The sequence below is a fragment of the Mya arenaria genome, chromosome 9, assembly GCF_026914265.1.
Source record: "Mya arenaria isolate MELC-2E11 chromosome 9, ASM2691426v1".
In the NCBI taxonomy this organism is placed as follows: Eukaryota; Metazoa; Mollusca; class Bivalvia; order Myida; family Myidae; genus Mya; species Mya arenaria.
In genome coordinates, this window is record NC_069130.1 from 49,439,257 (window position 1) to 49,457,382 (window position 18,126).

The following is an 18,126-nucleotide window of genomic DNA, read 5'->3' on the forward strand; positions in this document are numbered from 1 at the left end:
ACATACAAAATACGCAAAATACATGTACAAGTTTAACAGTAAAACCATACTTGACATTATGTATCATTCATCAGTTATGTCTGAAGTTTTTGATGCGAAAAAAGAAAAGTATGCTCGAAAGTTGAAAAATATTTGGTAATGATTTTTAAAATGCTGTAGTTACCTCAGCGGCCATGGTGTAAAGATGTTTTAAATTTTTATAAGATGATACACTTTCATCAAATCATGGTTTACAAAATTAACCCTGAAGGAGCGAAACCATTTTCCTCATATATTATCATGCATACTTTTTTAAAACTTTATAAAAAAAATATTCAACCCCATGCCCTGTAAGCTGATTATACTCATTAATAACTTGTCTTTAATCATTAAGGGCTGGAATAGTTCGTTCGTAATAAAATTCAAATCAATTAAAATGCATTTCATGAAATAAACTTCTTCTTTTTAATTTAAATAGCAAATAACATATTTAAGTTTGTAACTATCTATTGTTTGTCGTATTTGATATCTCTGTTATCTTTTCTTTCTGTTATAAGCGAGAAAACGGCAGCGCGAAAACAGTGTGTGTTATTCCTTTGTCACAAAATATTTGTTTAAAAAAAACTTAGATATCTTAATATCTCAATATCAAATATTCATATTAAATTACGAATTATTAATTTATCTCATTAATTTAAAACTTTATTTAAAAGACATCAAATTCGTCATTTAATTTGTGCAATCCAACATAAGGATATAAAATCCGAACAATATTTTATTGTTAATTTCAGTGTGAGAAGATACACAATATTAAACCAATTGTTTGAGCTGTTATCTTTCAATACCTGATCAATGCCCGGTCTGACTTTACTTAAACGACTTCCTCATTCCATTTTAAATAAATCAGTTTATTTTTTACTTACGCACGTATATAGTGATATAACATACACGAACGATTAATCTCTAAGATGATACATCGGATTAATAATATTTTTGTAATTTCGTTTATAGTTTGGGCATCATGTCTATTACTGAAAAGCACGGTGAGTTAATTGTTTTGATTTATACTAATTTGAAGCTGTTTTAATTACAACCACTTTATGGAATGCTTTAAAACGGTATACAAATGTGAAAGTAATTAGTTGGTTAAAAGATCCGGGTTTCTTATGAAAGTTTCAGATTTCAATGTTTAACTATGCGTTAATTACCTAATATGTAAAAAAACAGCGTAAAACATAATGTTTTTGAGTTTTTGATATAATAATTAATGTTGGCTTCATTATCAAATATCGGCATTATATATAGTGTATATATAACTAGTGTAAGAACTCCTGACCTAGAGTCATAAATGAATAGCTTTGAAAAAATGCGCGCTATATACCAACGTTCCATACGCTTCGCCCTGTATCCCATCAAGTTATTGTTTAAGGCTGGAAAATTCGTTAAATGAATTCCAAGAAACGTAAGAATAAACCTTTTGACAGTGAAGTTGTATTGGCAAGATTGTGTTATACTTAATAAGATATAATAGTGTTTCGGTTATTGATTATCATTTTATTACTGTAAGTATTTTGCAGTGAACACTTCAGTACAAATTCTTTAGTTTACTCTTTATTATTGCAATTGTATTTTAATTCATATGTCATTCTTCTGGCATTTTTTGCATTTCATTGTTTTTGGCAAATTGTTAAGCAGTCTATGCTACTGCTGCTTTGCGACGTACTGTAATGTGCCAGTTTGACATACTTTAATATCATGACATCATAAGCTGTATAACGTCATTTTATCTATTATGTCTACCATGAAAAGTCTAAAAATGTAGCTACAACTTCTTTGTTTAATGTTTTGATCAATTTAGGTGGACAATTAAAGAAAGAGTAAAATGAAATATTTATTATCAAAGTATGAACCGTGAAAAAATAAGAAGTACTACAGTTCTTGCAAGTTTTTCTATCCAGCAAAATTCAGTTAAGTAATTTTCCAGTTACAAATACATATATAACAACCTGGTTGGAGAGAAGTTAAAATTGTGCAGGCTTATGACAAAATCAAGATTTACCATACATAACATGATATATATTACATCGGACTTCTCAATTCAGGCTTCTAAGATATAGATTACAGGTATAGGTAAAAGGAAGTATATCTTATATGGATTAATAGAATTGCAACCCTACCGTAGATATCAGACACTTCAGTATTTTAAAAGTTAAGATATCATATGAATTTGCGTCACGACTTTTGTTATCTGTCTCTATAACTTTTTCATTAAATTCATCGCCAATTGTGTAAGAATAGCCAATACAGATGCACAAAAATGTCATCCTTCTCCGAATCCCTTGAAAAGAACACATGTATAATAAAAACAGTTTGAAAGAACAGGAAATAAGTCCCACCTTGTAACTGATTGAGCTCATGTATACATTATTGCTTTAATATAGGGCAGTGCAAAACAAGCAATAACTTTTGTCGTTTGGCCATAGTAGCTGCCGATTAACAGTGTAAAAATAACCAAGGCATAACTAGATCAACAATACAAGATGTGTCGTGTTAACATATCATGCACAAGGCGGAATTCATGCGGAACACCTCATCCGTTTTCCATCGAAAACAAACTCGGATGTATATGGATGGTTCACAATGTCAGAAATCTTTACTTTCAACTACGCTGCAAGTAGATCGCCTAGTAATTTCAATTTAGTAGTTAAACCTGATGACTTTATAGTCTAGGGACTCTCTTAATTAATAATGCAATAATACACTTCAATGGCGATCAATTTAAACTAAGTTATACCAAAATATACGTTTAAACGCTTCAATTGATTAATACTATTATTTAGAATTTTACGAACTACTTCTACTGTTGTACCGGCAAATATCCGAGGTTGTTGTCGGTGTAAAATAGCCGAAGTTTTCCGAATGGGTGGAATTGTGAGCACTAATGCAACAGGTTACAGACCACCACATACATTTTCTATATATTCTATAGTGAAATGACAAATGATCACACGAAGTTAAACTGTTTTCTAGATTTTAACAACCCTAACAACATGTAAGGGAATACCATTAACATAACCTAACATTAAGCAAGGTTAGAAAAAGATTTTTCTTATGGGAACTATCAACCGAACTAATAAACAAATCCTTTATTTAACTCATTAAACTAATAATTGACGTTTCGGCCTTAAGTCCTATTTCAAAATACTCACAAAGAAAGTATCTTTTTATAGCCTTAACATGGCCAATGTGATAAATAGAAAACGGCTTACCACTATATATTTCCGAAAGTGCCCCAGATTGACGTGAACATGTCATAAACCATTCAGATAAACCTTGGCCTTATCAATATTTATGTGAAAATGGCTTTATAAAACTTTCAATCCATATGTTTTGTAATAAGTTTTGCCTGAGCGCTACCTTTTTTACGGAGTCGAACGCTTTTTGATGACCAACTTTAAGGAAAAGATATGGTTCACAGTACTATATTGTTTGCGAAAGCCGGCTTGCTACTCTATGAGCAGTCCAGAGTCCTTCAGATACTTGCCTATTCTATTGCTAGGACATTTGTAAAAGCGCTTTCCAAAGCTATGAAGTATAAAGATTCCACAGAAATTATCAGTAGAGATAGCATCACTTATTATTAAAAATAGCCAATATGACATCTTAACACCAAACGTTAGGGAGAACTGCTAAAGCAATTATCAAGTTGAAGAGTTAATAGTATAAAGGCAACATAACACTTTTGGAAAACTAAATATACTCATTTATACTATTATCATCATTAGAGCAAGATTTATCATTCTTAAGTTTCTTTATTGGAGCCTCAATTTCACACTCTGTAATAGCCAAGTCAAGCTCATTATCATAATCACTCACAGAAGAGATATCAAAAGTTTCAGAGTCATTATTATCGCCGTCGTTATCCTTATTAAGCTTGCGAAAATGTTCATGGAAAGCTGCATTTGACACCTTATTTATAACACTCCTCCTTCTACAGCCAAAGTAAGACTTTACATCAGCAGATCTCAGGTTTCTAAGGTATTTCACATAACATTTCTATGATTTTTATAGTCCGATTTATTTGTTTCGTGCAGAGCTTACTACATGTTTTAAATGACAACTATTCACGGTTTGCATATTCAAAATGAAAACCAGATAGGTTAACTATGCCAAACTTCCATAATTTTGTTTCTTGTAAGCATGTTACATCATAATCTTTAATGAGGCTAACAAATTCTGGGACGTATATCTTAACACTTGTTATTAAATTCTGATTCGGAGTTATCTGCCCTGTAGAGATATCGTACATTGGAAAAGTCCGTACGAACTGTTTTTCCAACTTAGTTCAATCATTTGCAGGTGATTCATGTTGTTGAATACGTATTTATTCGTAAGTTCAATTATGACATGATTTTGTTTAATACTCCATTTCCATAAAGTTGATGCTGACTCCGAGGAGATGTTTATATTTAATTTTGCATGTAGTGATCAAGGGTTGGGTAAAGTATGGTTGAGTGCTCGTAAAGAGGTTTAACCAAACACCCCCGCCCCATACAAGTAAAACGTTAAAAAAAAATACCGACCATTCTTTAGCGGTTTTTCATCTACTTGCATCGATATTTTGATATTTTTGCAATACGTGTGTTGTGTCGTGTTGTGGCTCTGTCTCGTGTCGTCGTTAGGTTAATATTTAGAATAATGGGCCTATCATTGTACTTTCCATTTATTATTAGAGGGATTTGTACTTGTTCTATAAAGTCAGAAATACGAAAACTAATAAAAACTCTGTGTGTGTGTGTGTGTGTGCGCGCGCGCGCGTGTGCGCGTGCATGTGTGTGTGTGTGCGTGTACGTGTGCGTTTGTATTTAAGTACTAGAATAGGTATACGTATCATAGCAGTAAATTATGTAAGCAACTCCCTTACGCTTAAATATTCCATCGACAATAGTATGTACAAAAATGTGTTTCAGGACGGATCTCCGCCGCAACTTCACGTGTGCAATCTAGACAACGAAAGTGCCAACGCCTGCTGTAGTGCATGTGCTTACACTCAACAACCAGGTGAAAACCTCGGTTGTAACATATCCTGTCCCGCTGACTATTATGTTATTGTCGATAACGATAACTCGTGCAATAGGATCAGAGAACAATCAACATCTACTGCCATTCCAACGACAACTATTACGGAGGATCCAAATATTAACGAAACGGACACTTCGAATGCAACCAATCATACCATTGCCTCCCTAAAAGTACCTGATTCGCATTATTGTATTCGCAATTGTGCATCGAGAGAATACTATGACGAACAACGTTTAAAATGTCAGCTTTGCCCAACTCATTGCCTTGAATGCAGTGATAAAGATAATTGCACAACTTGTTATGTTGAACATGACAACGATTGCCGCCAAGAATGTCCACAAGGTTCCTATCAGTCTACAAAGAACAGTGCAGGTTCAATTACATGTAAAGAGAGCGAAATCGAAAGTAAAAGCAAACAAGGTTTCATCATTGGAGTCACCGTAGGAGGCGTTGTTCTGGTGGTGTTGGTTTTGATAGTGATAGTGATGGTAATACGAAAGAAACGGATTACTGGAAAAACGCACTGGGACTCAGTAAGTGTTTTAAAAGTTGTTTTTTTCTGCTAGCTATTTGAATAGATCTTATCCAAAATGGAGTCACTGGCAATTATTAAATCATTACTACTACTATCTAACCTTAACTGTCCGACTGCACAACGTTGAAGGCTGGGTTATAGTCCGACAACTAGGTCTGAATGACCAAAGATTAGCAAAATCCACTTTCTGGAGACAGCATCAGGTTTGTTCATTATGTAAAGCAAAGTCATTCTTAAAGCATGTTTGACAGCTCCTTATATCATCGCATTTTAGTGTACTGGTTAGAGCACGTGATCAAGATATTTGAACAAACAAATTTTCATATTATCCAGCCTTAGAACGCCGTTCATTTTTTTCAATTTCATCATCTTTTTATCATCTTCTGAAAATTATATCTTCGGTTGTATAAGCATTGAAGCCACAAGTGATAAGTCAATGAAGGTTAGATTAAATCGGAAATGCATTATTGCATACATTTAACCGTTGGTTGATAAAGCAATTGAGATAGTATACAATAGATACTGATGATTGGTTTCGAAACAATAATTTACTCCAAAATAGCCTAACAATTATCGTTCACCTTTGGGAAAGCCGTTATAAAGGAAACATGATATAATTTTGCCTTTCATTGTCCATTTAAATAATAATTAAGGTGTTTTGTTTCCATTATTAAAGGAGTCGATGTATTAAAACAGTATGCAAGAAATTATTGTTGCGTTAATATGTAAACTGTTGCTCTATCACCCTCAGTTCAAACCAAGAACATTCATTTGCGACACCTATATGTCAAACTGTTCAGCATCGTTTTAAATCTACATTATACTGCACGGATTAAGTATGTTACCTTAAAAAACGTCTCATTGTTTGTTTGTCTGGAAAACGTTAGTTCAAATTACCATTTGAATATTGTCATAAGGTATTCCTTACTACATGCAAAATGTATTAATATTATGTCCTAGTGGCTTATCCATGTATTCTTTATTGACTTATTGATCAAATGAAATAAGACGCTGTCTATATGAACGCATAAAGTTTAGTTTAATTGGTTAATATGATCAGTCATGCTTTACATATGTGCATATTTGAGGATAAAAAATTTATTGATAGGCTCAAATGTGTACAAGTGATATCTCATATTTTTATCATTCGTGTAAATACTGTTCAAGCTCCTTTTAAATATTTGACATTTACAGTACTTGATAAAATGTTTGAATTAATGTGGGTATTTTGGTTTTTAGCCAGCAGACAATGTCAACGATTCGGATGTACGTGTTCCCAATGCAGGTTGTTCCCTTTGAATTATTAAAATAAATTTAATTCAAAGTAATAAAAACGTTCCATTTTTACATCTGAATAAAATGTTGCTGTTTTAAAGGCCCAGTTCTAGATCTGGCAAGAAATATTTCACATACATACCGGTTGGAGGGGTGATTTATATGTAATGCTATAGATATTGCTTCGCCCTGGTATTTTAATATAATAGATGACAAACTAATATATGAATACAGATTAATGGATCAGTTATTCATTGATATCATATACATGTACATGAATATGTAAATTTTAATGATGTAAAAATTGACTACAGACATAGTGATTAGTATATTTATGACTAACGGACGGCAAATTAAAGAAATCAGTTTAAGTTTGGTGTTCCTCAATTTGAGTTAAATATTAGAAATAATATTAAACGACTGAAATTAGAAAAGGTCAGTTTGTCAACATGCCAAATGTTCTGCTTATTTTACATATTAAACATTATTCAGAGGTTATATAATTGTTCAGTATTTAGAAAAATTAAACATTTGATACTAAACTACCAATGAACAATTATAGAAAGAACCGAAACAATTAGTGTGTTCATGAACCTCAAGTAACTGTGCTTCATACTGGATCTACATAACTTTTCATCAATTTTGTGTTACTTCGCAACGAATGTAAGATTATAATTATAACATGGCAGATAGTTGACGATAAATTAGTTGCAAAAAATGGTGTCAATGTCATACACTGTTACGTAACACTAGTGAATTAAAAAATACGTTATGGTTGTATTTCATTCAAAACAAGGAACGCCATGTGATAATGTACATTTACTGAAAAGTTATTTTAAAGTGACACTCTTATTCACAATCAATACACATGTATGATAAACATAAACTTTGAGTGATAGACCTTTAACTCCTTACTTAGTGATGCATTTATTTATTTAATAGCTGAAAACGCAAAATTATTAAATGATTGGTGAGTGCTAAAATATTTACAGTGATCTTCTATCGCCTCATAAAGTGTTATCTACGCCATACTTTCAAAATAAACTCGATATCCTTCATAAGAATCATTGTTCATCCTTTTTGGTGTATTAAAACCATTGTATTAATTGTGGTAAATCGTTTATTGGAGTAAGAATGCATATTTAACCTATTTGTCTGATCACTTAAGCATCAATGATGTTTATGTTAACTAAATATTTGATATCAAAATGTTACATCTGGCTCTAACATATATTGCAGTTCATAACACAATAGCAGACACAATACACGTTGAAAGGAATGACGATGTACAAGATGAAGACGTCTACATGATTGTTGAAATTCCAAAACCAAGCAAGATAAAGCCTGGTATAGTTACTTTGTCCTGTTTGCTTGCGCATATGTATCTCCTCAATATATTCGGGTGCTCAACAACAAAAAATGTTGTTTTCCTCTATTCAAATAACATGGTTGTTGTTATCTAAATGGTTTCAGTTTGTGGTATCCCATTACGTTCGTTACCTCATAGACAACTTTTGGCAGATCTAAATTAACCCACTAAACCAAACTCTGATCAAACCGTACGCCACGATCATAAGGAGGACGATTATATCAGAGTTACAATTCCTACACTTACCAAAACAAATCCCGGTATGCAACTAGTCTCCTTAGTTCCGAATACAGTACTTAGCACATAATTGAATGTTCTATTATTAAGAAAATTATCATTAAATGTTGTACCTAAAATAACAGAGACATTTATACATTCCCTTGGGCCATTTGCCACATCAAGTGAGTAACGTGTACCTCAATTAAAATGTTATGCTCAGTTAAAAGCAAAAAAACAAACACCTATACTAGTAGAATTCATATTACGTTTGCACATACGCCAAAAGCAACTGCCTGATATCAAAATGTGACATCTAATTCAAAAATGTGAAATCGAATTCCAAAATAAATATTGCAGATCAAAAAACCAACCCTGACACAAAACAAAACAAAGATGAGGGCGCGAAGAATAAAGAAGAAGACTATGTGACTGTCGAAATTCCAAAACGAAGCAAGGCTGGTGAGTTTTACAAATAGTATATATGTCATGTTTGCCTGCGCTGATTTATGCACTTAATATTTTAGAGCATTCACGAACGAATTCATTAAACATAAGCTGCCATTAAAAAAAAAAGAAGATTGATATTTCTCACTAAAAATAGCATGGTTGTAATTATCTACATGGAATCAGTATGTGAATCTCCTTACGTTCGCTACCTCATAGACAAGATTTTGCAGATCTAAATGAACCAACTAAACCAAGGACAGAACAAACTGAACGCCGCGATCATAAGGAAGAAGACTATACCACAGTTGCAATTCCCACACCTACAGAAATAGAGCATGGTATACAACTATTCTTGTTAACTTCTGATGCAGTACACAGTGTACTATTTTATTAGTAATTTAACATCTTAGGTAAATGTTTTTACCTAAGTAAAAGACCAAATGTACATTTACTTTTCACATAAAGTGAGATTTGTGTACCTCAATTAAAATGAATGGTCAGTTAAATACAATAGTACACATATACTTGTATAATTCATATCATGTTTGCACATACATCAATCTCATCCATATTAATAACAAGCAACAGCCTATTATCAAAATGTAAAATCAGTTGCAAAAATATATATTGCAGATCACAAAACTGACCCTGACACAAAACAAAAAATGGATGAAAGCGAGATGAATGAAGACGACTACGAGCCTGTTGAAAATTCCATACCATGCAAACCTAAGCCTGGTACGATATTCAAACAGTAATGATCTCATGTTTGCTTGCACAGATGTATCTACTTAATAGTTTTGGGCAATCATGAACGAATTCATGAAATCTTACCTGTCAGTTAAATATGATGTTTCTCAACATCAAAAGAACATGGGTGTAATTATCTAAAAGGTATCAGTATGCGATTCTCACGTCTTTCGCTATCTCATAGACAACTTTTTAGAAGATATAATGATCCAACTAAACCAAGCACAGAACAAACCGCACGCCACGAAAATAATGAAGAAGGCTATACCACAGTAACAATTCGCACACCTACCAAAACAATGCCTGGTATGCAACTAATCTTGTAAACGTTGGATGGAGTACTTGGTACATAATTTACTGTTCTTTTAGTAAGATAAATAACATCTTAGGTAAGTGTTGTACCTAATGTTACAGTGCAACAATACATTTCCTTAGGTCATTTTCCACATTAAATTAGTGCTGTGTACCTTAATGAAAACGGTATGCTTAGTTAGAAGTGAAATCGGATTCAAAAGTATATATATTGCAGATAACAAAACCAACCCTGACACAAAACAAAACAAAGATGAAAGCGAGGAGAATGAAGAAGAAGTCTACGAGACTGTTGAAATTCCAAAACCAAGCAAACCTACGCCTGGTGTGTTTTCAAATAGTAACTTTTTCATGTTTGCTTGCGCAGATGTATCCACTTAATATTTTCGGGCTCTCACGCTGAAGTTGTAGTTTTTCTCAATTCAAATGACATGGTTGTAATTATCTAAATAATAGGGATGGCAACGAGTACCCGAGTAATCGAGTACTCGATCGATCGTCCGAGTTCTCGAGTACCAAATTACTACTCGAGTACTCGAAAAAAATCTATAAAAATCACCAAATAAACGATTTACAGACGAAGAATCAGATCTGGTTAATTGCCAAGAGGACAATTTACGGTCCCTTTGTTTTCCTTTTATTTAATTTTATATTTAAGCACATAATGAAAGTCTAAAATGACCAATAATACGACCAACGCACAATATACGTCATGAACGATACTTGCATACACGATCTTTTCTTTCCCGAAAACAAATTCATTTTTTCCGAGTAATCGGGTGCCCGAGTACTCGATCGAAAGATTGTCCGAGTCCTCGAGTACCAGTTTTACTACTCGTTGCCATGCCTACTAAATAATATCAGTATGTGAGTCTCATTACGTTCGCTAGCTCACAGACAACTGTTTTATATGAGCCCCTAAACCAAACGCAGAACAAACCGCAAGCCGCGAACATACAAGTATACTAATTACAAACAACTGCCTGATAACATACATTTATATTTTATTCCAAAGTGTGAAATCGAACTCGAAAATATATATTGCAGATCACAAAACTAAACCTGACACAAAACAAAACAAAGATGAGAGCGAGAAGAATGGAGAAGAAGACTACGTGACTGTTGAAATTCCCAAACCACCTAAACCTAAGCCTGGTATGTTTTCAAATTGCTTGCGCAGATGTATCCAATTAATATTTTCGGGCTCTCACGTACGAAAGTTGTAGTTTTTCTTAATTCAAATGACATGTAATTATCTAAATAATATCAGTATGTGAGTCTGATTACGTTTGCTACCTCACAGACAACTTTTTTGAAATGAGCCCACCAAACCAAACTCAGAACAAACGACAAGCCGCGAACATACATGAATATTAATTACAAACAACTGCCTGATATCAAGCAGTTACATATAATTCAAAAATGTGCAATCGAATTCAAAAATATATATTGCAGATCAAAAAAACAACCTTGACAAATTACAAAACAAAGATGAGAGCGAGAAGAATGAAGAAGAAGACTACGTGACTGTTCAAATTCCAAAACCACCTAAACCTAAGCCTGGTATGTTTTACAAATAGTAACTACGTCTTATTTGCTTGCGCAGATGTATCCATTTAATATTTTCAGGCTCTCACGTACGAAAGTTGTAGTTTTTCTCAATCCAAATGCCATGGTTGTAATTATCTAAATAATATCATTATGTGAGTCTGATTACGTTTGCTACCTCACAGACAACTTTTTTGAAATGAGCCCACCAAACCAAACTCAGAACAAACGACAAGCCGCGAACATACATGAATATTAATTACAAACAACTGCCTGATATCAAGCAGTTACATATAATTCAAAAATGTGAAATCGAATTCCAAAACAAATATTGCAGATCAAAAAAACAACCCTGACACAAAACAAAACAAAGATGAGAGCGAGAAGAATGAAGAAGAAGACTACGTGACTGTTCAAATTCCAAAACCTCCTAAACCTAAGCCTGGTATGTTTTACAAATAGTAACTATGTCTTGTTTGCTTGCGCAGGCGTATGTTCGCGATATCTTTAGGCAATCACTAACGAATTCATGAAATATATGCTGCCATTAAAAAACTATAATACAATGTTGTTTCACACCATCCAAATGAGCTTTTTTGCAGATCTAAATGAACCTACTAAACCAAGCACAGAACAAACCGCACGCCGCGAACATAAGGAAGAAGATTATATGACAGTAAAAATTCCGACACCTACTAAGACTGGTATGCAATTATTCTTGTAAACTTCGAATGCAGTATTTAGTACATACTTATTTCAGTAGTCTATTACTAAGTAACTTAACATCATAGGTAAATATACCTAAAGTAACAGTGCAACTGTACATTTTCTTAGGCCATTCTCCACATCAAAATGAGTGTTGTTTACCTTAATTAAAACATAAGCCCTGTTTAAAGTAATAGTACACATACACTTGTAGAATTCATTTTATTTTTGTACATACGTCGAAAACCGTTGATTCCAATTAAAAGCAAACTGCCTGATATCAAAATGTGACATCTAATTAAAACATATACACTGCAGATCAGAACACCAACCCTGACACAAAAGGAAACAAAGACGAAAGCGATATGAATGAAGACAAAGACTAACAGACTGTTGAAATCCCAAATGAACCAAACCTAAGCCTCGTAGGTATTACAAATAGTATGTTATGTACCTTTCGCAAATGTCTCTGCCAAATATATTCGGACACTCATAATGGAATGTATTTAGCAAAAAAGCATGTATAGACAGTTGTAAAATAAGATCATTTAAACATGTATCCAGCACAGGATGGTTTTCATTAAAGAACATCTGCACATAGCCATTTGGACATAATGGTTAATTTACTAGCATAATATGGGAATACAACTTGCATGATATCAGGTAGGTCTCACTAGGACAGTTGTGTAATATTTTGTTTCAAAGATTAAATATAGATAGATAATATAAGAATTGTACTTGAAATGTGTTGTTGGTATAAACAAAAGTGGTGTTTTCGTTTACAATACTTATGTGAAAAACTACAGAAACAAGCTCAGTATCAAAAAGTTTAAACATAAGCCCGGTTTAATGGCACTGGGTAAACGCCAAAGACATAGAACACAAAACAATCACAAACAAGAAACATGGAAGAAGTAAATCCTTCGGAATCATTGAATAGATTTAGAAAATAAAATCTAGATAGTCTTCTGTGTTCTGACCTTGGTGTTGTGTTCTTCTTGGAAATCTGTTTTCTTAAATAGTGTTATACAAACCGTTGTTCAAGTTTTAAACCAAAAAAAAACATATTTGAAATTATTATTATTATCTTCAGTTGTTTTATTACTGCGGTCAAAAACAGAACAAAGCATTTAATTACTATCAACGTGCATTCCCTGGAGAAAATAGCTGACTAGCGATTTTACAATTTTATATTAAACACAGTATTGATACACCGTCAAATTTCAAATTAAAGAATCGAATGCTTTTGTCGAATATCCACAGAAAAATGAGAAACAAGACATAAAACCCGAGAAAATACAGGACGACGATGACAGTGCAAACATGCCAACAGTAAAAAAGCGTCCAGACAAAGCCAAAACTGAAGTCGAAGAAGAAGACGTGCAGGTTGAAATAATCATCATTCCTACAACAGAACGGGTTTTGCAGACGATTTGATTAAAACCAGTTCAAGCGAACTTGGCCAGCTGAAAGTGGTTTCGTCACCAAATTATTTTGCCAAGATTCTTTACTGTTTAAATACCTTATAATATAAATATATATATTACAATAGAAATATTTTCGACAAAAGATAATAAGTAAAATGTAAATTTATATTTGCAACCTTTACAATTATAGCTCTTCTAATATATTCTGGATCAATGACCTGACCAGTGCTATTCGGTATTATTTTTTTAACAATGGCATTTATATACCTGGATAAACTGTTTTAAATATTGCATTTGTCAAAAGAAACTAACTTTAAAACATATATATAATATTCATGTTTTAAAACACATTTTGGAGAAGAAAAATATATTTGGGAAATACGTGTATGAATATCCTGCTCAATGTACATTTTTTAAGGGGATAGACACCAGATAAAACAAAAGCAAAAGAAACAGAAAATTTTCAAAAACTTTATGAAAAAGACATCGTTGTGTACAATGCATTAATCTAACTGATGTGTCACATAGCGTACGATGCATGAATCTTTTGCATTTTTGTGCATTTTTACTATTCGAAATTTACTACCGTTGTCTATCACGTATATCCCAGTAATTTTAAAAATAGCGTCGGTATATAACTGTACTCATAAACAGTTATTATTTAAACTGATAACCTTATGGAACTTTTTAAACAGGGAAACACAGATGAGACAGCAACATAATTGTTTCGTTTATCACTTTTACCAAGTAAAGTAACGGATAATCCTCCTACTAGCGCGCATTGACAATTCTATGCTTATTTGAGGAAATACTGTATTTGCCGATTATTGGACCATTTGGTGTCTAGCCCCTTCAATTGTGTGATGTCGTGTTTCTACTATGTATTCCTTTATCAGGAAAAAACAAACACTTTTGATGTACATCAATATTCTTCTTGTAATGTCCTTATCTATTCAAGGTATTTGTCCTTTTTATCAAATTAATAAATATCTAAGCAGATAGATTCGTCTTTAATTTTCAAAACAATAAATGAATTTCATTTGAACGAGCCGAGCCGTCAGATTTATGCGATGCATCTTCCAAGAAGTCATTTTTCCTGCATCATATTGTGTTTAGAATAATTATATGTGTACTTATTAATTTTGTGTTGTTGTTTTTTTTTAAGAAAGATTAGTGAACTTAAAGCTGCACTCTCACAGATTGAACGTTTTGACAACTTTTTTATTTTTTGTCTTGGAACGAGCCATTTTTTTTGTGAAAATCCATGGCAACCAGTGGTATAGGACTGCTGACAAAAAATAGATCGCAGATTTTTATATTTAAGTTAAAAAAATCATGTTTTATGCATTTTTCTTAAACGTTATGCCATAAAACATTATTTTTGAACGGAAATATGCAAATCTGCGCTCTGATCTTTTGTCAGCAATCTTTTATCATTAGTGTGCAGATATTTACGCAAAAAATTGCTCTTTCCAAGACAAAAAATAAAAAAGTTGTAAAAACGGTAAATCTGTGAGAGTGCAGCTTTAAAGTAAAATACGTAAAGTCACGAAAAAGAAAAAAAGTGTTTTCAAAACATGGAAACGATTGTGTTATAACTGTTGCTCTTTATGCAACAAAACAGCCGTTAGAATTCAGATAACGTCAGGTAGTTTTTTAAAGAGCGTTTCGAATCTCAAGTCCTCGAATGACGCAAAGCTTTATGTTTGACAGTAACATCCGGGACTAAAATCTAGATTTGGAAGAGGTAATTAAATTGTGAGAATCTAATATCTAAGATATACAAGTTTATCTAGGAACAAGCCAGGTATCTATTAATTAGCGAATAACCTGTTTGAAGGAACACCGTTGCCGACAAAAATACCCTGGGAATTGTTAAGGAAGAATTGATCGAGTGTTATACAGCTTTGTTGTACTACTAAAAGATCAGATTTCGATATAGTAATGGTTTTTGAATAATAACTTCGGATTGGATGGGATTCTCTCCCCTCTTTATTCGTATTCTCATATATAATCGTTTGACACACATCTGGGATTTTTTAATTATTTTAATTTAATCCTTTTTCTTGATTTGAGAGACATGTACACAATACATGACAAGAAAAACAACAGAGAAACGGAAACAGGCCAGAGTTCATTTTCATAGTAATATTGATTACGTTCATATAAAAATGACATGCAAAGGGATTGTGACATAAATTCCATCAGTTAAGGGGTTTTTCCGTATTTCTTCTTACGTGTATTGCATTGTGTTCTTTTTTAATAAAACGAATGTTCGTGTTATTCTATATAGCACCCTTCATGCCTGCTTTAAATGGTTGATATATGTATATCATTACGGAAGGAAGTTTCTTCTTTGGTCCATCTCTTGTTACAGCACATCAATATTACATAGGTTGCATAGGATAAAACAGCAAACACGTCGGAATAAAATGGCCTTTGTATGATGCTCTGACCAACGTCGACAACAACGTTCACGTGAAGTGCGGTCAATTGAGTTAACTTGTCGACTAATTATTTAAACCGAAGGCTTCGAACGTAAAGATCTTTGCCATTACAATAGAAACCATCCTTGCCAGTTCGATAGTAACCATCCTTGCGATTACAATAGTAACCATCAATTATTGCCATTACGATAGTAGCCATCCGTGCCATTTCGATAGTAACCATCCTTGCAATTTTGATAGTAGCCATCCTTGCCATTATGATAGTTACCATCCTTGCAATTACGTTAGTTACTATCCTTGCCATTTCGATAGTAACCATTCTTGCCATTTCGATAGTAACCATCCTTGCCATTTCGATAGTAACCATCCTTGCCATTTTGATGGTAACAATCCTTGTCATTACGATAGTAACCATCCTTGCCATTTCGATAGTAACCATCCTTGCCATTTCGATAATAACCATGCTTGCCCTTTCGATAGTAACCATCCTTGCCATAACGATAGTTACCATCCTTGCCATGACGATAGTAACCATCCTTGCCATTGCGATAGTAGCATCCTTGCCATTACAATAGTAACCATCCATGTCATTACGATAGAAACCATCCTTGCCATTACGATAGTAACCATCCTTGCCATAACGATAATAACCATCCTTGCCACTATGATAGAAACCATCCTTGCCATTTCGTCAGTAACCATCCTTGCCATTTCGATAGTAACCATCCTTGCAATTACGCTAGTTACCATCCTTGCCATTACGATAGTAACCATCAATTATTGCCATTACGATAGAAACCATCCTTGTCATTTCGATAGTAACCATCCTTGCCATTTCGATAGTAACCATTTTTGCCATTTCGATGGTAACCATCCTTGCCATTACGATAGTAACCATCCTTGCCATTTCGATAGTAACCATCCTTGCCATTTCAATAGTAACCATCCTTGCCATTTCGATGGTAACCATCCTTGCCATTACGATAGTAAGCATCCTTGGCATTTTGATAGAATCCATATTTGTCATTACGATAGTAACCATCCTTGCAATTACGATAGTAACCATTTTTGCAATTACGATTATAACCATCCTTGCCATTACGATAATAACCATCCTTGCCATTACGATAGTTACCATCCTTGTCAATACGATAGTTACCATCTTTGTTATTACGATAGTAACCATCCTTGTCATTACGATAGTAACCATCCTTGTCATTTCGATAGTAACTATCCTTGCCATTACGATAGTTACCTTCCTTGTCATTACGATAGTAACCATCCTTGCCAGTTCGATAGTAACCATCCTTGCGATTACAATAGTAACCATCAATTATTGCCATTACGATAGTAGCCATCCTTGCAATTTCGATAGTAGCCATCCTTGCCATTATGATAGTAACCATCCTTGCAATTACGTTAGTTACTATCCTTGCCATAACGATAATAACCATCATTGTCATTACGATAGTAACCATCCTTGCCATTACGATAGTAACCATCCTTGCAATTACGATAGTAACCATCCTTGCCATTACGATAGTAACCATCCTTGCAATTACGATTATAACCATCCTTGCCATTACGATAGTAACCATCCTTGTCATTTCGATAGTAACTATCCTTGCCATTACGATAGTTACCTTCCTTGTCATTACGATAGTAACCATCCTTGCCAGTTCGATAGTAACCATCCTTGTCATTACGATAGTAACCATCCTTGCCAGTTCGATAGTAACCATCCTTGCGATTACAATAGTAACCATCAATTATTGCCATTACGATAGTAACCATCCTTGCAATTTCGATAGTAGCCATCCTTGCCATTATGATAGTAACCATCCTTGCAATTACGTTAGTTACTATCCTTGCCATTTCGATAGTAACCATTCTTGCCATTTCGATAGTAACCATCCTTGCCATTTCGTTAGTAACCATCCTTGCCATTGCGAAAGTAACCATCCTTGCTATTACGATAGTAACCATCCTTGCCATTACGATAGTAACCATCCTCGCCATTTCAATCAAGGG

The 18,126-nt window shown here is 33.5% G+C and overlaps 3 protein-coding genes across 6 annotated transcripts; 1 reads left to right on the forward strand and 2 right to left on the reverse strand.

Annotated features, from left to right (window-relative positions):
- Positions 1 to 852: 852 nt before the first annotated feature.
- On the forward strand, positions 853 to 14,649 carry LOC128246435 (adipocyte enhancer-binding protein 1-like). Of its 4 annotated transcripts, none has more exons than XM_052964634.1 (14): positions 853 to 1,022; positions 4,950 to 5,594; positions 6,836 to 6,881; positions 8,111 to 8,218; positions 8,817 to 8,918; positions 9,137 to 9,244; positions 9,540 to 9,644; positions 10,186 to 10,293; positions 11,016 to 11,123; positions 11,424 to 11,531; positions 11,854 to 11,961; positions 12,119 to 12,220; positions 12,540 to 12,650; positions 13,485 to 14,649. In XM_052964634.1, exons 1-13 carry the CDS (start codon positions 948 to 950, stop codon positions 12,605 to 12,607), a joined length of 1,791 nt encoding a protein of 596 aa, XP_052820594.1. In that variant the 5' UTR covers positions 853 to 947; the 3' UTR covers positions 12,608 to 12,650; positions 13,485 to 14,649. The 4 variants fall into 4 exon arrangements, with proteins under 4 accessions (XP_052820594.1, XP_052820593.1, XP_052820595.1 ...); XM_052964633.1 differs by having other exon boundaries at positions 12,540 to 12,646; XM_052964635.1 differs by lacking the exon at positions 11,854 to 11,961 and having other exon boundaries at positions 12,540 to 12,646.
- Positions 14,650 to 16,379: 1,730 nt separating this feature from the next.
- On the reverse strand, positions 16,380 to 17,438 carry LOC128246132 (translation initiation factor IF-2-like). The gene is made up of 2 exons (XM_052964328.1): positions 17,039 to 17,438; positions 16,380 to 16,654 (listed from the first exon to the last, which is right to left on the reverse strand). Exons 1-2 carry the CDS (start codon positions 17,436 to 17,438, stop codon positions 16,380 to 16,382), a joined length of 675 nt encoding a protein of 224 aa, XP_052820288.1.
- A 76-nt stretch (positions 17,439 to 17,514) lies between these two features.
- Positions 17,515 to 17,874, reverse strand: LOC128246133 (uncharacterized). Its single transcript, XM_052964329.1, has one exon. The coding sequence runs from the start codon at positions 17,872 to 17,874 to the stop codon at positions 17,515 to 17,517; it is 360 nt and encodes a 119-aa protein (XP_052820289.1).
- Positions 17,875 to 18,126: the final 252 nt, after the last annotated feature.